General features: G+C 33.2%; 2 protein-coding genes, 1 long non-coding RNA gene and 4 other non-coding genes across 8 annotated transcripts in view; 3 read left to right on the top strand and 4 right to left on the bottom strand.

The window, feature by feature from the left end:
* The window catches only part of LOC106621167 (apoptosis-resistant E3 ubiquitin protein ligase 1), a 30,574-nt gene extending 28,354 nt beyond the window's left edge, over positions 1 to 2,220 (bottom strand). For both annotated transcript variants that reach the window (XM_014239905.3, XM_014239906.3), the window contains exon 1: positions 1,857 to 2,220. In XM_014239905.3, coding sequence (XP_014095380.3) covers positions 1,857 to 2,220 — 364 coding nt within the window. The remainder of the gene's footprint in view (positions 1 to 1,856) is intronic.
* TRNAQ-CUG (transfer RNA glutamine (anticodon CUG)) lies at positions 543 to 614 on the top strand. Its single transcript has one exon. It is a non-coding gene; the product is annotated as a tRNA-Gln (tRNA).
* Positions 2,221 to 2,634: 414 nt separating the features above from the next.
* Positions 2,635 to 3,916, top strand: LOC118681624 (uncharacterized). The gene is made up of 2 exons (XR_004977365.2): positions 2,635 to 2,864; positions 2,952 to 3,916. It is a non-coding gene; the product is annotated as an uncharacterized lncRNA (long non-coding RNA).
* Positions 3,917 to 4,072: 156 nt separating this feature from the next.
* On the bottom strand, positions 4,073 to 4,144 carry TRNAQ-CUG (transfer RNA glutamine (anticodon CUG)). Its single transcript has one exon. It is a non-coding gene; the product is annotated as a tRNA-Gln (tRNA).
* A 477-nt stretch (positions 4,145 to 4,621) lies between these two features.
* TRNAQ-CUG (transfer RNA glutamine (anticodon CUG)) lies at positions 4,622 to 4,693 on the bottom strand. Its single transcript has one exon. It is a non-coding gene; the product is annotated as a tRNA-Gln (tRNA).
* A 1,726-nt stretch (positions 4,694 to 6,419) lies between these two features.
* LOC106621164 (uncharacterized) lies at positions 6,420 to 7,333 on the bottom strand. The gene is made up of 2 exons (XR_011395674.1): positions 7,222 to 7,333; positions 6,420 to 7,061 (listed from the first exon to the last, which is right to left on the bottom strand). It is a non-coding gene; the product is annotated as an uncharacterized protein (transcript).
* Positions 7,334 to 13,988: 6,655 nt separating this feature from the next.
* On the top strand, positions 13,989 to 15,426 carry LOC106621163 (uncharacterized). Its single transcript, XM_014239899.3, has one exon. The coding sequence runs from the start codon at positions 14,173 to 14,175 to the stop codon at positions 15,334 to 15,336; it is 1,164 nt and encodes a 387-aa protein (XP_014095374.3). The 5' UTR covers positions 13,989 to 14,172; the 3' UTR covers positions 15,337 to 15,426.
* Positions 15,427 to 21,096: the final 5,670 nt, after the last annotated feature.

Genomic DNA, 21,096 nt, shown 5'->3' with positions numbered 1-21,096 from the left:
GAGAGGTGTGCTACTTAAGCATAGATGTGCAAAACCATTTCAACAACAGTTATAAATAATTATAATACCATAATTATATGCATATTGTATTTAATGAAATGTATTTATTAAAAAAAAAATTTTTCAATTACAGTTTTTAGAAAATCATTTTATAGCAAATATTTGTTTACGATTTTTCTGGCATACCCTTTTAACATTTATTTTTATTAAAAAATTTTTTTTTAATTTGTTTTAACAAAAACACTTAGAAAAAACAAAATTGGCATAAAAATTGCGAAATATATTTTTTTTTATTATATATTTTTATGCAAAAAAAAAATTCAGAAAAAAGTGACATTAAAATCCTGTGATGCATGAACTATTCAAAATAATTTTTTTATTGTCAACGAATAACTTTTTTTTTGGTATTTTTATCCAATATATTATTTCTTAATTTTTTCAGTTGTAAGCGGTGTGGCAACATGCTTCACTTGTCTCTCATTCACAAATGTTCATTAATTTGCTTGTTGGCAAATGACAACTTATGCTAACGGTAAATATGTGGTTCCATGGTGTAATGGTTAGCACTCAGGACTCTGAATCCTGCGATCCGAGTTCAAATCTCGGTGGAACCTAAGAAAAGTTTTTTTTGTTAATTTATTTTAAATTACTTTTTTTGTTTTTTTAATGGTATTTTTGCGTTCTTTTTTGTAAAAATTGTATTCTATGTACAATTTCTGCATTTTTAAAAATTTTAATAATTATATAAATATTTGATGGTTATGAATAGATACATATGTATTTTAGAAATTTGTTATACATATGATATACATTAGCGTTTCTTAATAGTACAATATCTGCATGACTTCATAGCTTGGGCCATAAGAATGAAATTTTTGGGAGTGCCTAATTTAAATTCTATTAATCACGCGTGTGCTAATGCCGTTAATAAAAGCAGACTTAGTAGAGAATGAATATTTATTTGAGTATGGGAATACGTAATTACTACACATATAAATAATCAATAAGGGTTTCAATTAAAATTTCATATGTCAATGCATGGTAATTATGAAAATAAATGTGGTTACAAAATTAATAATTTCTTATTACTACTCAAAAAAATCAATTCTTTTATTTTATGGCCTATTGGTGGATTTTCTAGCAGGAAAGGACAGACAGCTACGCAAGACAAAACTTTTAGAAAACAACCAATAAAATTTTAGAAGACATAATTTTACTTGAACAAAAACATATAATATTTCTACATTTTCTTTTTGTAAGAAAAAATAGCTATATAATGCCTTTTACAGACACTTTGGGATGGCAAGACTTTAGGCAAGAATTATGACTAATTTTATATATTATTACAACTATTGTTATTTTTATTATTAATTAGCGTGCTTAATTTTCAAACAAAAGTTTTTCATACAAAATTCAGTTTACCACCTTAAAAAAATTGCAAGACCTTATAGTTTTCTATATAATTTTTTTGACTTTGAGAAGATGAGTGTTAATTATATTTCATATCAAATCGTTTTTAAATAAATGGTGATCATAATTTTTTTTTTAATTATATTGGTTGCTGTTACTTTAAATCAGAGATTCGTTGATCTTTATAATATGGCAACACCGCCAAATTAGTTTGACTGAGAGCGTGTCGGAATTCGTCGCTCAGCGCTCAATTGCAATCTCGTACAAGAAATAAAGTAAACGCGAAAATTGTCTAAAGTAAATGAAAAGAAATTTGCAAAGCAAAATAGAACCGAAAATAAGGTGAGGGGAAAAGCGCGGTACAAGGCGAACAATAAACAAAACAATATACAGTTCAGTTTCTCATACACACTCACGCCCTATCACACACATCACTAGCAACTTACCTTTGTCCCGGAAGAGCTGTTTGTACTGCGACAACTGCTGTTGCTCCAGCCATTCATCCACCGTGGTGGGGTCGTTGGGCGATGCGATATCCGCATATAGCCATGCCGGATAGGTGCTCCACAGCAATAGCACTAATTTCAGCAGCGAAACGGTGAACATCAATGTAAGGACAAGGGCCACAAGTAACTTCATAAAACGTTTTGACATAACTGTATATATGACAGCAGGAAAGACTACTGCACACCACACAACAACACCGGGATGTAATAAATAATGCACAATTATTTGCAAATCACATATGCGCTGGCACTTTGCACCTGATAGTGCATGGCAATTAAATGTGAATGAGCAACGAACTCTCATATACTCAACACAGTCTCGGTCACATACCTACGCATGCTACTCTCGCCATTATAGCTCCAGCTGTGCAGCGTATATTTTTAGATTCTTATAATTATAGGTTTATTTATGAAAACGGCCAAAGTAATACATATAATTTGCATAGGCAGAAATTTTGCTTCGTTCTTTTTACAATTTCAACTGTGAATTCACTGGCAAAGCCAGCGAAATACTTCACTCACGCACAACTCACAAAGTCTACTGAAATCGGGGAAGTAAATGCTTAATTTACTTTTTGCCTGTCACATACACCTCCCGTCTGCTGTTACTGACTTTCTGCTCTACACAATATGTTTGAGTGAGTGGGTGAGTGCTTACTTTCGGTCAACATTGAATTAGAACATGAGGAGAATGGGTTTTGATGAACGGGAAGCGTTTGCAGCTCGAATCAAAACAAAAAATCCATTAGCATGTGCGGTTTGTGGAGAGGAAAAAAGAGCGCAGATGAGAAATCATAAGTCAAACGTCAACGTGGGCTGTCAACTTATTAACTTTTGGTTGCTCGATTTTTTGTTGGTTTTTGTTGCTTTATGAGTTAATCAACAAGTAATTTATATTGACAAATTAGTTATGTTATCAGCATAAACTTTGAACGGGATTACTTTTGGGTAAATATATTGCAAACTTATCAAAAGATAAATGTTTGGCTTTTAAAATGTATGGAAATTATTAAAATATAAGTAAATCTTCCATAGTTTATTTTTAGCACAAACAGTGTTGCTGTAGAATGAAATTTACCCGCAGCTGGGATATTGTGATTATATTGAAAATTAATATGGAATATGTAAAAAGTATATTAAAAAACAAATAATGAAATTAAGACTAACAATATTCAATTTTTAAAAATATTTAAAATAATTTACAGAGAACTTGTAATTTCTATCAGTATAAATTTAAAACAACTAATTAAATTTAAAAAAAATGTAAGTTAGTAGAATAAAGTACTACATTTTTTATTAATGTAAATAAATTATGTATCGTAAATTAAAGAAAAACAATCAGATACATTTTCTACAAATATGCACAATGATTTTTAGAAAAAATGTAATATATACAAAAAAAAAAATTAAATAACTGATAAAAAATTATAATAAATAAAAAAGAGTTGCAAAAAATTTTGTTCTTAAATAAATTATAACCAAGAATAGCAGAAATGGGAATAATTCTAAAAAAGAGTGTATACTTCTTAAAAAATTAAACTAATCTTCTTTTTTTAGTATTAAACTGTATGCCAAATAATAACAATATACAATAGAAACAGAATGAAGCAAACAAAAACTAAGAATATTAAATGATAGAAAACTAAATTGGGTATAATGAATAAGCCTTATTATATATATTTTTATAGATAAATCATTATCACTGATGTTATTAAATTGTAATGTATCCAAGGATCTAATATAACTCCTAATTTTATTAGTTTATATTATACCTCTTCGTTGTTAAAAATTGACGAGAAATGTATATATGCATTAAAGTTCTAAATCCAAACTCAAATTATTATTTTCAAAAAGCGGCTGAATTTCTGTCCAACTCTAACCAACAAAAGAGTTAACAACACTGTCAACTTTTAGTAGAGACGCGAACCTTAATTGCCAGTAATGCTATTCTTTTACGTTCTTGCTTATAAATGAAATGTAAACAACCTGGCAGCCTATTACTTATTTATAATGCAATTGTGAACTCATTTCTACTTCTAAAAATTATTTAATTTCGATATATGTACACCTATAAGTTCTTAGAGACTGAAACATTAATTATTTTTGTATTAATTGCCTGGGTGTTGAATAAAAAATAAAAATGTATATTCATTTTAAGGTTCCACCGAGATTTGAACTCGGGTCGCAGGATTCAGAGTCCTGAGTGCTAACCACTACACCATGGAACCCTAATAAATTTTAGCCGCCAAAATACCAAACCGAATTTTTGCTCAAAAGAAGGCGGATGCGCTTATTTATTAGTTGAATTAAATTAAAAACAAAAAAAAAATTATGTATTGCATAAGAAAATGTTTAATTTTGCATATGTATATAGTCTGTATTAATGTACTTCTCATAATGTGGCTTTATTAACGGACATACATACATAAGCCCAGAGTTTGGCTCTTAAATTATTTAGAACACATTAGTTGAAGTTTGGTTACCTGGGTTTGAAAAATATGAAAAACTAAAAGTACATTGAAAAAAAATTTCCCGAAATAAACCCTTTCTGCAGTAATACCTCCTTTGGGGATATATCGAAATAATTTATATATACGTAAGATGAGCTAATAATTTCGCTTTTTTATGAAATTAATTTATTTTTTAATTGTTATGAATTTAATGTAGAAGAAATTATTAAAATAACTGTTTACATTCAATTCTCAAGGTTCCACCGAGATTTGAACTCGGGTCGCAGGATTCAGAGTCCTGAGTGCTAACCACTACACCATGGAACCGTTGGACACCATTATGTTTAGTCCCTAAATATTAACAGTTCAAAAGTTCCTGACTAAAAATATAATTAATGCGTCTTAAGTTTCCTTTATTGGTCTAACACTGTCACTCTGCCCTTTCTAAAGCTCTTTCTGAAATGGTTTGGTATTACTAACTGATTGGACTATTAAGTAAATGTGCCAACCTAAGATATCTAAAACGCATCAGTTATCTTGCACAATAATCCATACCATATTTCGTGAGGATGTCTTGTTAAATTAAAAACTTTTCCAGGCAAGGACTTGATTTCGATCGATCAGTTTGATCAAAACGACTATATCGGATATCGGACAAATGAGCAAATTCTTTGGTAGAAAAAATGTTAGAGCGACTAATTCGCATATATGCAGATATACGTATAGACGTATTGACAGACGAAGATGACGAAATCGACTCAACTTGTGACGCTGATCATTTATAAAGGGTGTTTTTTTTTTTTTATAGGTAGTGAACTTTAAATAAAACAACGATGGATTATTCGATTGACATGAATTTTATATATCCGAAAGATAATATTGTGGCATTACATTTTAAATCTGATTTCTGGCATATGACCGCCACGGCTGGCTCGGATGTAGTCCAATCTGGACGCCAATTTTCGATGACTTTTTCCAACGTTTGTGACCGTATATCGGCAGTAACACGGCGAATGTTGTCTTCCAAATGGTTAAGCGCATAGACCAATGACTTTACATAACCCCACAGAAAGTAGTTTAGCGGTGTTAAATCACAAGATCTTGGAGGCCAATTCACAGGTCCAAAACGTGAAATTAGGCGGTCACCAAACGTGTCTTTCAATAAATCGATTGTGGCACGAGCTGTGTGACATGTTGCGCCGTCTTGTTGGAACCACAGCTGCTGAACATCATGGTTGTTCAATTCAGGAATAAAAAAGTTCGTAATCATGGCTCTATACCGATCACCATTGACTGTAACGTTCTGTTTTTTTCTGGATATAACGGTGTTTCGACATACACTTGAGGATTAGCTTCACTCCAAATGCGGCAGTTTTGTTTGTTGACGTAGCTATTCAACCAGAAGTGCGCTTCATCACAAAATGAGCGTAGTGCGCGATACGTATTCCGCACAGAACCATTATTTTCGAAATAAAATTGCACTATTTGCAAGCGTTGTTCAGGCGTGAGTCTATTCATGATGAATTGCCAAACCAAACTAAAAATAAATCACTTGATAGCTGTTACATCGGTCACCATCTTGAACAGTAATGCCAACTTAAAGTTCTATACCTCGAAAAAAACGCCCGATATATACCATACAAAATTACCGAATTTAATTCATACTTTCCGTTAGCCTTGGTTTCCGATTGTGATGATCTCCTTTCTTCTGGTTGACCTTCCTATGGTCAAGTCCGTTGGTTCTTCTGTGAGATATCTAAACTAAAATACGTAAGTGTATGTATTTTTCTCTTTCCCCAATATACAAGTAAGTGGGTATCAAAAGCGAATGATGTCGGTCCACATTCTCTACTAGAGCCGAATACCTCAAAGTTAATATTACATGATGAGTATAGTAATTTCTGACAGCCAAGTTAACGTTATAGTAAATATTTTGGATATTAATATTTTGCTTATTTACGAATATACTCGTTTTTGAGTAACCATTGTTCGATTGTGGCTGAACTTAGTTAAACAGTACTTGTTTTAATTATTTTCATAAAAATAAAATTCGTTTTATATGTATTTGCAATATTTTTTATTTATTAATTTTACAATTTCATATAAGGACATATTTGTTGTCATGTGATCATTCAAATAACAAGCAAATAACAGCATAACTTAAATCAAGACTAAAACTAATTAAAATTCGCCAAAGTGCATTATCCGAAATCCATTATCCCTGGTCCATTAACAATCGAGCAATTAGCCCTCTAGTCCATCCGCCAACGTGTGTAGCTTTACTCTAAGTGAATTAATAATAGCATATATTGTGACCAGTGGGAAAATGCAACCGAGCCGAGTCGCCGCCTGAGCGCATCAGTACTCGTATAATCCTTTCTATAATTTCCGTATGAATTTCGCTAATCCCACAGCTCACTTACGCTCACTTATATAGGTACATAGTTGTAGTTGTACGCATTCACTCCATACACAATGACTGGTGAACTAAGCACTAACATGCTGTTTAACCGTAGTATGGGTAACCAGAGTAGGCGTAGGAGTAGGGTGAGGCATAGCCACCATAGTAGAATTGTGGTACTGGAGCTGGTGCAGGCGCTGGGTGAGGGCTAGCTACTGGCAATGGTGCTGGACGTGCGACTGGTGATGGTCCGGCGGCGGCGAAGGCGAAGAGGGCAGCAAAAAGGACAACGAACTGTAAGTGACGAAGAAGAGGAATATTAGTAATACTACTTGCTTGTACTAAGCTAATTGTTCCATTCGCGGATTATTGAATTGTTAAGTGGCGCAGGATTAAATGCTTACGTAGCACAAAAGAAAAAAATTATAATACTATTAGTCAACTATTTACTTACAAGCTTGAACATTTTGTTAGTTAGTTGATTGCGTTTGGATTGCTCTTAGCAGAATGCTGGTTGTGTTGTGAATGCCTTTTCGTGGCAAATCTCTGCTTTATTTATATGCTCGAATCTACAGGCGCAACTGCGGGAGAACGCCACATGAATATATACATACATGTTTACACTCATAATATATATGTATATATAAGTTAGATTTGTAGAAAAAATAGTTATTTGAAACTACTGGCGTTTCATTAGCATTCAATTGGTGTATTTTTGGTTTGTTAATTTTTTTTAGATTTTCGGTTAAGTATTTAAAATTCTTAATACGATTTAGCAGTATTCTCCATTGTGTGTGCATGTTTGTTTTGAACTGATTTAATATTTATTTATTTTATAGACGTTTATACTAAAATTTTGCGTTATTAATATTTAATAACAATTTATAATTCCATCCATGAATTAAGCCATTTTTTGATACCCCACTCTTATGTGAACTGCATTCCAGTAAGGGCGTGCTAGATCGTTCGTAACAAATGGTAGTCAAAAAAGTCAAGATCTTCGTTATAAGGTGCGTGAGGTAAAACTTGCCAGCCGCTGTTATCTAAATAGTTTTTAACCGGTCTTTCAACATGAGGGCGAGCGTTTCCATGATGGAAAATTATTGCCTCGTGTCTAGTCGCAAATTTCGGCCGTTTTTCGAAAATCGCTCGCTTTAATTTGATGAATTGTTGTCGGTAGTGTTACACAGAATTGGCTTCACAAAGTTTTTTTTCAAAAAGAAGCTTATAATAAAGCACGATCTTTTAATCCCACTAAGTACAGACCATTTCATTGGCGTCATGGATATTTGGCTTTGTCGTGAATTTGGCTTGGTTGCCAGATTTCACATACCATATAGTTTATTGCATTTATGGTTCTCTTAGTGGATCCACTTTTCATTACCAGTCACAAACCAATGCAAAAACGGCTTCTTTCTGCATTCAAGCAGCATTTCTGATATACAAAATCAGTTTTCAACGTCTCATGGCTTAAATTTATATGACACCAAATTTCCTTGCTTTCAAATGTATCCGGCTTATTTCAAACCTTCATCGAGTGTCGGTTCCAGTTCCTCATCTTCAAACTTTTTTAGCCGACCAGGACATTCTACATTTGCCAAGCCAAAATCACCAGTTTTTAAGTCGTACAAGCCACTTTTGACACGTTCCTTCAGCTAAAGCATGCTTACCATAAATTTCCGTCAAAATACAATGACTTTCGGCTGAAGTTTTTTTTATATTAAAGTATTGAAGAAGAAGAACTCCCCGCAAAAACATTTTTTAAAGCACAGTTCGAAAAAGCTATTATTTACGCTTCAAATGAATGACAAGCACTGATAGAGATGCATAGAGACAATAGCTTTCCAACGCATGTTCAGAATATTGGAACAACGGAATGATAACCAGTCTTGGCAAACCGCACGAATATAGTTATAGATCTAGGTTCCGATCAGTACAATGTAGTTTGGTACCAACGATTTGTGGTATGAGTTCATATTTGTCCTATACGGGTTACGAATATTTATATCGTTCAGGTTGGGAGATATCTCAACAATGTTTCCCCAAGTATACGTTATTCGTTACTAAAAACGATAAAACCGGAGCATCGATCAGCATAAGAAATATCTAAAATGCTTGAATTAGACCGACTTCTTCCTAATTATCAATTGCCGTTTGGTTAATTGGCTTTAAATTCGTTATTTTGGATATTATGGAGATTGTCTTAATGTTCCAAAGTAGGCATTTTAGATATATGGTACATATGGTAGATCAAGCTAATATGAGGTTTGGAAACGGGTGCAACGTGCTAACTTTTTTTCTGGTTTTAAATTTTTTAAATTTATATGTTTATACTTTTGTTTAATTACTTTCTTTTTACGTGCTATCGGCTTCCATTATACCACCAAAAATATTTTCTACGAAATTCCTTAAAAAATTAATAAGACATTTCTCTGTTGACTAATTATTTAATATAAAAGATATATTTAAAAAAAAAAAACAATACTAGCTGTATAAAATCTTCGCTGTTGACCTTCACTCACATTCGGCACGGCGCTGCCGGCTGTCCGAGCAATAAGTGTTCATTATTGAGTATTATCCCGCACCTTCTGCTATACAGTCTTCTGTTCTTCAGAAAAATATATACAAATACAAAGATATAAGTAAACTTTTAACTTTACTTACCTTTCTAAACACGTAACCAACCACCCACACTCCACAAGCAAGAACAAAACAAAAATTGGAGAAATAAAATTTTAGAACCAAAACCAAATAAGAAAGAAAAGCAAAAGTGGAAAAAGTACGCCTTATGCATGACAATTGCAGAGGGGCATAGAAATTGGTAAAATTCAGTGGCTTAAAATTTCAGTGTATACATATGTACAAGTATGTACATATTGTAGATATATAATATATACAACTGTTTGTACATACTTAGCTGCAAGAGCTACAAAAAGTATTTGAACATTTATAATTCCATACCGCTCCCTTTTTTTTTGAATGAAATTCTAATTGTCATTTAATGAGCTAGCCGCTAAATAAATAAGCTTAATTTTTTTGTATGAAATGCTATAAAGGTGAAAAGAAAATATAATAATGATAATATCTAAGAAACCTAATGAGCAATATATCTATTTAAATAGCAGCCAGTAATTTTGAAAATAAACCAAAAGCAAATGCTCTATATTTAAATTTGTTAATTTATACGTTTTATTTAGCTAGACATTTTTTTAATAAAAAATTACGTTATCTGTATCATCCAAGCTCATTCGCGTGCTAGTCATGACTCCTAAATGCTTGCGTTGCTAATTTTTTACATTATTCGAGAATACAGAATATCTACTTCTGCATTCAAATAACTGTTGGAACATCAAATGTTATTTATATGAACTTCAGGAAGTACCAGCTGGTAGTAAGCGTATACATATCCGGCATTAAATGATATATTGCTTGAAAATCAAACGATTTCAAAATAATTTGCTTTAAATTATGAAAATATTTTTGAGCCACCAACTATTTTGATAAAAAGTCTTTGAGTTACCACCCAATTATTAAAACCTTTTTGCTCTAGCCAGTAACAACAAATAATTAGTATAAACTATAAGGTTCCCTCATTTAACCTCCACACCAAGTTTGCAACCCTTCGTATAAATATTTTTGCTAAAGCAGGGAATAAAGAATAAGCTGAACCGAAAAATAGGTGTATCCGAATTTTTAAGGGAAAGAAAAAGAAAATTGTTGGAGAATTCGGTTTACTCCTTACTAAGATATCAATGCCATTATGATCTTTTTTAGACCCTTTAATAGTAAAGAAAGATTAAACAGAGCAGGGTGCTTCGATGTTACATCATACCTATTTTGGATTATGAGGTGTGTTCATAAAGTAAGTTGATATTTTTATACCTTGAACAGGATATATTAAGTTTGCTACGAAGTTTGTAACACCCAGAAGGAGACCTCGGATACCTTATAAAATGTATACATAAATGATCAGCAATACGAGCTGAGTTGATTTAGCTATGTATGTCTGTCTGTCCGTCCGTCTGCGAACTAGTCTCTCAGTTTTTAAGCTATCGATCTGAAATTTTGCACGTGTCCTTTCCTCACTAAGAAGTTGCTCATTTCTCGGAACGGTTGATGTCAAACCAATATAGTATATAGCTGCCATACAAACTGAACAATCGAAGTAAAGTGCTTGCATGGAAAACTTTTTTATTTGACGAGGTATCTTCACGAAATTAGATCGGAATTTTTTTGAAATAACCTTTATATCTGTGAAGGGTATTATAGCTTTGTTGCAACCGAAGTTAACGTTTTTTCTTATCTTAAACTTTTTTTAAATCAATGAATATTACTGTCGATCTCTTATAACTAATCCTTAAACGCTTCTTTCAATCTTCATTTCGGTTTATTCTTGAAATCGACCGAATCAGTTTTGAAAGTAAATGTTTATTCTTTCACGGGTTCTTTAGTTTTTAAAACTAAGACTATTAGAAAGAGTCGCAATTAGCTATTTACTTTAAAAATACTTACTTTCCAAACGATGAATCTCGTTTTGAAACAAATTTTTGACCAATATTTAAAGAAAATAAGTCCAAATATAAATTTGAAGTTCGCACAAATATCTAACGTTACGGAAAATAAACTGAATATCAGGCTCTCCTTCAATTAATGAGCACATGGATATTCTTAGTCTTACTTTCTGCATTATTATTCATCTACTTTAAAGCGTGTTAAAATGTCAAGGTTAGGAACACAAAATCATTGACAGCTGTGTGAAAGCTATCTTAAACCACGAAAGGAAAGTTCTCTGTCTAATTTAACACTTTTCAATTTTCGTGTTGCTTTTGGCACATAGTGCCAACTGATGTCTGAATATTTTACCTCTATAGAATGAGGTTCATGAAGCATCGGGCTCTGACTGTAGCCCACATTACCAAAGAACAACATGACAATTATGAAATGCCTTTATCGCTCCACCCAAGCCTTCTCAACCTTAAATATACAATTTTTTATACTTCTATGACCGGATTATTTATTTATTCATTTTTTTGTTAACAGACTTCTTGAAAAGTGCTCGGTTAGGGCTCTGATTTCTGATGAAAGCTGACTATTATGCAAAAAAGTTTCAAATTTCAACTTTACCTAAATTCTATATCTGACCTCTTCAAGAGTAGACCTACAAGTGATCAATGTACTTCTCTCATATTTTTTCATCTAAAAATTTCTCTTTTAACAACACCATGATGAGTCTGTCTTTCCGTTAATAGTTTTTCTAGTAACCAATGCGCGCAGTCTAATTATTTCATCATTCAACCATTCCTCGATAAGTTCATGTATGACCTTAACATGTAGAACTCAAAATTTAAAAAATATGATAACAAGGTAAGGTTGAAAAAACGAAAGTCGCACTTATTGCGCCGTTAAAATTTAAAAAGTAGGAAATTTTTTGCTGTACGCCAAACCAGTTTCTTCACAATTAGCGCTTATAAATAGATAATGAATATTTAAGAACTTCTTTGTAACAATTGAAATTATTTGATACACTTTTTCCACCACAGAACTCCAAAAAAAAAAAAAAATGTGTCAAATATATGACAATGATATGACAGATTTTGATTAGCAACACAACAAGCAGTTCTGCTGAATTTTTTTGTCATCCAGCACTGACGGCAGAACGAAGGGGATTATGAGGGGCACTAAATACATGCTATATTCCCGGAGATACGCGGATTATTGCACAAAAATGGCATGAAGTAATAAAAAGCATAAGCTTTGATGTGGTTATATGTATACAAATGTGTATTTGTATACAAATGTGTATACATATCGAGTTCCAAACAAATATAAAATATTACGTCTTCTAGCCGTGGGTAATAAATACCGCAGGCGACGTGTTTAGAATTTTAAATTTAATAAAAATCAATAGAAATCTTTTTAAAAAAAAGAAAAAAAAACATACGTAGCGAAAGTTTGGAACACTATGGGAAATGCTCAACAGGCCTACGAGGGCGGGGGGTGTGGAAGCCACGCTTAAATTGCTGTCTCGCTAAGCTCATTTCGGTGTTAAGGTTCTGCCACTGCTCATAATGTAGTAGCCAAGTTCTAAATGCTTATGATCATTATAATTTTTTGCAAATTATTACATTGTTATTGCTTTCGTGTTGGTAAAGAAATGCCAAAATGGGTGTTCGATGACGAAATGTCAGACAGAATTATTTATCAACGGAAATCTCAACACAGAGCGCTTGGGTATAAAAAGCGCTGAACGCATTCAGTGTTAGCATTCCACTTGCAGTTCTCGCACTTGTTATAACTCAAAACAAAAACGCTATCAAAATGATGAAATTGGTAAGTTTGGCACTGGAGGTGAGCAACTTTTCTAACACTTAATTAAATTATCCTTCTCTTCATCTCACAGTTGTTCCTTGTTATTGCCGCTCTCTTCGCTGTTGCCATGGCTGTACCCGCTCCAGTGGCTGGTCCTAACCCTGAGCCCAACCCACAATTCGTATATGGTGCTTACCCATATGCCTCATACCCATATGTTTACTATGGTTAGAAGGGATCGGAACTAGCGATTTGATTTTTTTTCTACGCAGTTTGGACTCGGTGATGGCTTTTGTTTAATGGTTTTTTGTATGAAACGCAGTTGTGTTTCAAATATTTTTCTTCGGTGTGTTGCATGATACATATTTCTCGTTTTTCTGTTTACAATTTTAAATAAATTTTATTGCATTTTGTTATAAAATAAAGATTATTTTCTTATATTTTAAATATTTGCCAGGGTATTCTTTATGTGAAATGTATATAATGGAACCCATTTTCAAATGGTCGTAGGAATTTTGAGGGTATTTTTGAATAGCTTCAAGTTTTTAGAAGAATCCTTTACAATTAAGGGTTTTGAGATGGCAGGTGTCAGGTTAAAATATTCTTCTTATAGTATTTGCCAATTTTTTTAAACTAGAATATATTTGTAGGATGAAAAATGGAAGTCCTATGACATGCCATTTAACTTAAAAAGCTATCATGCGGTTTTAGGTTCATAAAATTATCACCCAAGTTTCCAAGTAAGACTCCGTTCTGGTCTTAATATATCTTTTCAGATAGTTCTTTCCACGGTTTTCAAATACAGTTATAGCTTAAGAAGCGAATATCGTAATTCGCTTTAAAATTTTTAGAAAGTGTCAAAATTTTGTCACATCACAATGAGAATTGAAATAGAGCAATATTCAAAAGTACCGTGACAATTAAATATTTTTTGGTATTTTTTTACGGTTTTAGTTCACTTTATGAAACAAAATTTTGTCTTTTTTGTATATTTGTTTTCGTAACACGTTTAAGAATAAGTCCTTAAATAAATTAAGCAAGCTTTCACCTATTCATTATTTATGTATATGAAAACAGTTAAATTTCATCCATCGTAATGCATATGAACAACAACTCCATACCGCCGATGAGCGACACCATTCGGGATCTTTGTGCGAAATTACTGAAAGAGCGTCAACGTCAGGATACGTCGGTGGGACAGAAAAAGAAACGCACCGTACGCAGCACAATCATTACGGACGACGCGCCACCGCTTATTATCAAAAGTCTCGTGGACGTACAACCGCCAACACGAAATGATACTCAACATACGAACGGCAGTAGACGCATGGAGACGTCTTTGGATCAAATTATACAGCAGCTGCAACGCGGCAAATGGCCGTCGGATGTGGTGGTGCTTATCACGCCCGCCAGTAAACACAATAATCTCTACAAATTGCACGTAATCGATCGCAACAATGAGGGACACCTCGGTATGACCAGTATTACCAAGCAGGAGTTGGCGGAGTTGAGAGCGAGTAATGTTTTCGAGAAGTACGCGACAATTGTGGGTAATAAATATATCGACTTGAAGACGGTCACATTGAATTCGGCCATTATAGCGAATATTATAAAGAATCTGAATGGTGATTGTTGTCAGCAACCAATTTGCGAACTGCCGTTGGCAGTACCACTGTCGGAGCATGAAACTAAAGATCTGATAGCGCGCAAAAGTAGCTCAGATATAGATCTAGAATTGGATGAACCAATGGCGCCTTGCGCTCGTCGTTGCGGCACGCAATCACGTGACGTTAGCCAATATCATACGGTGAGTGGCGTACGTCTAATGACCCTAATCGATCGAATTAATGATGCCATAGAACCATCTCATACGGATTTACTTAACTTCTTCGATCTTGCTGAAACATACAAATTTAAAATCTATATACGCCCAGAATTATGCTGGAAGCCACCACCACAAGCATCGGCGTTACAGAAAGAAAATGATACCGATTTCGTGCGTTTCAACATCGAGTGTTTCATGCTATTCGATAATTATGTTTGCACCATTGCCATTAACTCGTTACAGTTACATCAACAGTTGAAATTGCATCAAGCGCTCTTACCGCGTGTGCACGTGATCGAAGATGTCTGTGAAATTACACCACTGCCCAAGTGGTTGGTCACGCTTTTGCGCACATTGGCGGAATGGTTTGGGCTTGAGATGTTTTATGATGCTTTTGGAGAATTTGTTTTCGATTTATGTAAGCAGGTCACTTGAGGCGAGCGGAGGTTGACGTTGTCTAGAGATAATTGTAGATCTAACTACTTGTATAAATGCACTAATAAAAATATGAGAAAACCCTAAAAATGTATTAATCAATTTGTGAAAATTCGTCCACTTATGTTAAAAACCATTTCTCACTCTCTCTCATAAATTTATGAATACATATATTAATACTTCAATTTTTTAATATAATAAGACATAAACTTCTCAAATTAGTTTCTTTGAAAAAAAAGGTTCGCAATTTCTCTCATACCGAGAAAAACGTCTCTGGAGCTTAGGAAAAGTAGCCCACGTCATCATATAATATTTTGTCTTTTGTCATTGTGTCGTAAAGAATCGGTAGTGAAATCATTAATATACAATCCATGGTGGTCAAGATCAACCATTCTGCTCCAATTACTAAGCTGTGCTTATTAATTTGCTTTTTCGTTATGTAGTTTTCTAGACTTTTGTAGTTCTTTATAAAAGCACCTATGAAAGATTCTATAGCATATGCATGTAAGTTTCGAGAAGAGCCTGAAAGTTTTTTTATTCACTGGATAACTCTTTCGCCTACAAGGTTTACTACTAAAATATCGATGGTTCGGTGGATATAATTTTCAATATATAGTATTTATACCTAAACAAGGAACAAGTTCTGAGCTACAGTAGCCTCTTTATCTAATTTCATCGAATTAGATTGGTGATGTTCTAAGTTCATTCTTGTTTCAATCGAACGATTTTGAGCCCTTCAAATATCTATTGGTACGGTAGTTTAAGAAAGATTGATATCTTACTGAAAGTAACCACTTTCAGACAACTACAACCTAATGACATGCATTTGATGTTCAATGTCTCCAAGCTACAAATATTTATAACAATAAAAAAGTTGAAACTTTTCTTACATTTTTTTGTTTTTGTTTGCAAATTCAAAAATTATTATTAACAAAATACTAAAACGAAACAAAAATATAGAAATAAAAACATGCGACACCCTTAATTTATATCACTGCTGTTGTCCAAATATGAAATTGTTAATTTGGGAAATCATTAGACCGTCGTCACAGCCGAGTTCAGATACCGTAGTAGACATAGTGATATGAGGACACAGCTGGGTACGAGCCATATACGAATTGTGGGTTGGGCTCAGGTTTGGGACCAGCCACTGGTGAGGGTACGGCCATTGCAACAGCGAAGAGGGCGGCTATAACAAGGAGCAACTGTCAGTTGATGAAGAGAAGGATAATTTAATTACATAAACCTTAGAAGATTTGCTTTGCTCAAGTTCCAAACTTACCAATTTCATCATTTTGATAGTGGTTTTTGTTTTGAGTTATTACATGTGCGAGAACTGCAAGTGGAATGTTGAGTGCGCATGCCCAAAATTCTATTTATACCAAATTGGCAATATCCATTCTTATATGGGCATGTATATATATACAAAAATATATGCGAATAAACCGTACTGTCTGACATTTCGTCATCGCCTCTAAATGTGGCATTTTTTTCATAGCACAGGCAGTCACAAAAACAAAAGTGGTCAGAAATAATAATAATAACAATATCAATTAAATCGACCGCAATTGCTTCGCGAATTCTAAATTTCATTATCAGCAATGAAATAACAATACACGAATAAAACGCAGTAGCGCCAAGCAGTTAAGCTTCTTCGCTACACCACTGCTGATTTTGTGAGTAGCTCTCCATGGGGTAACGAGAATATTTTCGTTTTGTTTACTTGACTTTTTCATATTCTCCGTGCGGTGCGTCTCGTAATGAGAACTAAATTTGTACTAATATAAATATATAATATATAAATGTATACTATATATACTTGTATATATAATAACTATACAATATGTTAAAAACTAGTGACCATTTTAAAATTACTCTTTTATGTAGTTTGTTATGATTTATTGTCGAATATATTATTAAGGATGAGTTTCAGCGGGTTTCTTAGGAGAATTCATTAGTTTCTTCTTCCCAAGGTCATTGGTTTTCATCGATGCACTGATTATCTCATGAATTTTTGCTAAATCCACAGTACAGTTTCCTCCTTAAGTCGTTATTTATATTCAAACTTCCTCACAGTCTTCGTGTTCACCGTTCATCGTGTTGTTCGGAGACGACAAATTCTATTTTGCACAGAGTTTTATCCACTATCCATTTGTCAATGTGTTAAGTTTCGGGATGTTAACTCAGAACACTAAACTTTTAACGAAGAACTTTTAGTATTTTAAAATATCTGGCGAAACAGGGACTACTTTTCATACTTGGGAAAACTTTAGATCTTAAACAGTTTTCAGAACCAATAATTTACAAAAGAGTGCAGCGAAGCGTGTGTAAGAATACTTTAGAAATACTCAAAGTGATCAAATATTATTTTTTTATTACATTTTTCTTTATATTTTTCTTAGTGTTCCCATTCGTTTAAAATACCAATTAAATCGTATATTTTCATAAATTCCAGTTTAGAGTGATGATTGAACAGACACAAATAAAATACTTTGAAACAAATCAGCGTCATTGAAATTCCGCATACAAAATTAACTGACGCAAAATCAAACAAATTTTCAGAGTTTTCTGTAATTCTTCTCAGCTTTATTACATACAGAAGTGCAAAGTTCTTCCGATGACGAATACCCAAGCATAGTGGGATAGATCAGTAACTTCTTTGAATAACTTTAAGTTGAGTTTAGTTTACATTAAATAAGGCAACGTGAGGGTTAATCTGAAAATAACACCCTAAGACGAAGTTCATTGTGATGATAGTTTAAAATTTTCTGGAGATCAAAAATGCTTCATACCATGTCTAAATAGACTTACTTCAGTGAAACCACTAATTGTTTTCAATTTATCTTAGTATATATATGTAATACTAATAATAGTTCCCGTCACAATGTAGGCTAATTATCCTCTATTTGATTAAATAATATTGAATATCCTATAGGTTAGCTTCAATCTATTTAATTGGGCGTGTTGTTCAGAATTTTGGAGATTAGTTGGAGTTAGGAATATCTATTTACGAGAAAGGTGCTGAGCTGCCGCTTCTTTGGATATTTGGCGTTACTAAAACATATTTGGAATTGAACCGTTATATATTATATTTAACGGAAATACTGTGGTATCTAATCTCACGAGCGACCGAGATTTCATCATTAAGCCAAAAAGTCCGAAATAGTGACCCTTGAAGCGTTTCAGACACCAGCCAAAGTATCTAGAGCTCTTTGTGGTTGAAGAAAAGTGATATTTCTAGATTCGTGTATTCAGATCATTGCTTTGAGATGTTAAGCCCATTATTCAATGGGTTGTTTTCAAAAGTTCTTATGCGCTCTTTTAACTTAATTTAATAACAGGATGTTGATACGAGCTTCCGAAGGATGCTGTAACCCGCTTAAACATTCGTATTGACATTTTGCATATGTGTGTATATGTACATAGTGCAACTAATCTAAAATTTATGTTCCACTTGAATAAACAAAATATGATAAAAGGTCCAAATGTCAAGCGGCTGCAAATGAGCTTATATTTACAGTTAGGGGCAAAAGCTTATTAGTAGTATCATTTGTAGCTTTATAAATGGAACAATTTATACATATACAATATATAACATATACATATATATATGTATTTCTGTGCTTTTATATATGGATACGTATTATTTGGAATTAGTAATTAGAAATTAACCCAAATATGTAGGTGCAACAAAACGAAAATGTTCGTATTTGCATTTTTGGCATTTGCCTAACCATACTTTTAATCCATATATGAAATGAAATACATAGTTATAAATGTGATATGTTGCAGCAGCCAATTGGCTTTAGCTTGGTTCGCGTTATGATTTTCGGTGTAAGAATGAACATATTAAATGCGTTGGTATTTTGAGTATTTTTAAATCACTATAATTAAATGGCAGTAATTTTAAGCGCAGCTATTAATTTGTATTTTTATATCGGATTCTTAAGGCCAATTTGCGTTCCATTTGGACTTATAGTCACAGATTTTTTTAAGTTCTGTCATATAGCTATACAGATACGTACATACAGGAATATTTGTTTATTTTTTCTTATTAGTTTTTAGAGTTGTATCGGCTTTCCTACCTAATTTCCTACTTTCCATCTCAAGCTTAAATGTGGGCGTCGCCTTTCGAACTTCAAAAAACTTTTGCCTACTAAAGGTAGAGCACTGATCCTCATAACTGTACTTTGCTTCGTTTGATACAAACTCTATAAAAACGGTTTTGTTTCTCACCTAGTACTTTTTTATTCATTACTAAACCATATGAAATCTTGTATAACTAATTTAAAATTTCAATATTCCATTTAAAGGATATGGAGATATCGATTTCGAAGACCTATGACATTGCATTTCATTTTCTAACCGCGTTAATGGATTTTTAATGCTCGACCTCTAAACGGACACTTTATTTAAGCGTTCTAGATTTTTCCAAAAATCGTTTGTTTTTGGGAGGGGCCAGAGTACAGGCGGCCGTAATTAACCCTACTAACTAATTTAAAATTTCAATATTCCATTTAAAGGATATGGAGATATCGATTTCGAAGACCTATGACATTGCATTTCATTTGCTAACCGCGTTAATGGATCTTTATTTAATACTCGACCACTAAACGGACGCTTTATTTAAGCGTTCTAGATTTTTCCAAAAATCGTTTGTTTTTGGGAGGGGCCAGAGTACAGGCGGCCGTAATTAATCCATCAATAAACCCATTGTGTTTCCAACGTGCCTATTCAGCAACCCAGCCCCATTTGATAAAATATCTGATTTCTCTACCTTAACTGTCTATCTCGTCTTAACCGGCTAACAGTTGGGTATTCGCTAAGGTAATGTTTTAGCGTCTCATCACCTTGCGCACATGCTCTGCGTTCTGTCAATTCTACTTTACCAAATTCCTGAAATTGTGATCTTAGAGTTAGTTGGCCGTGGGGTGTTTTGCTTAAGTCCATTGCTACAAGTAATCTTTGAAGGAGCTGAACAGTATAGGGCAGCTTAAGGGGTTACATGGGTTTCCTCGAACATAAAAAGGTCTATTTTCCAGTTTTTCATTATTCAAAAGATATATATCTTACAAAAATTTTTGAAATTGTCAATGGAAAATATACAATACTCGGCCATTACAGACGTTTTTTAAAAAAATAAACATTTCGGTGAAAATTACTCGAGGTTTTATTTTTAAATAGTTTTAATTGAAAAAAAAAATCTTAATTCCAGACCTTGTAAATTATATCTGGAAGACCTGTGTAAAATATTATTAAGATCGGTTGAGTAGTTCGCGAGAAATCTTGACAACCGACTTTAAAAACACAGTTTCGAGAAAAACGCGTATAAAGTTTTAAGTGACTATATACATACATAGATGACCTCGTGCGCACAACTTTTTAAAACTGTATCTCCAAAACTATTATTCGGATCAACCTGAGAATTTCGGGCAATATTTAAGAGATGTTATAGAATTAAAAAAAACTTGGCCAACTCGTCTATCGTTTCATTTCCTTTTATTCCTATATGACTGGGTACCAGGATGATGTTTATCGAGTTTTTCACTGATAGTCTAATTGCCTTAATAACCATACCCATTGAGAGCGGGACGGATACTCGAGATTTATACAAGTAGTATAGATCAATTTTTACAAACGAGCCATTTAACGTAAATGTATTTATGTGAAGCAAAAAATTTACTTCGCTAGCAAGTCTTTTTTGTTTAACATTTAAATACATAGTTGTTTAATAAAGCCTAAAATACAGAGTAATTATTA

This window comes from Bactrocera oleae, chromosome 3, assembly GCF_042242935.1.
Source record: "Bactrocera oleae isolate idBacOlea1 chromosome 3, idBacOlea1, whole genome shotgun sequence".
Classification (NCBI taxonomy): Eukaryota; Metazoa; Arthropoda; class Insecta; order Diptera; family Tephritidae; genus Bactrocera; species Bactrocera oleae.
This window is presented reverse-complemented; position numbering and strand designations above follow the sequence as displayed.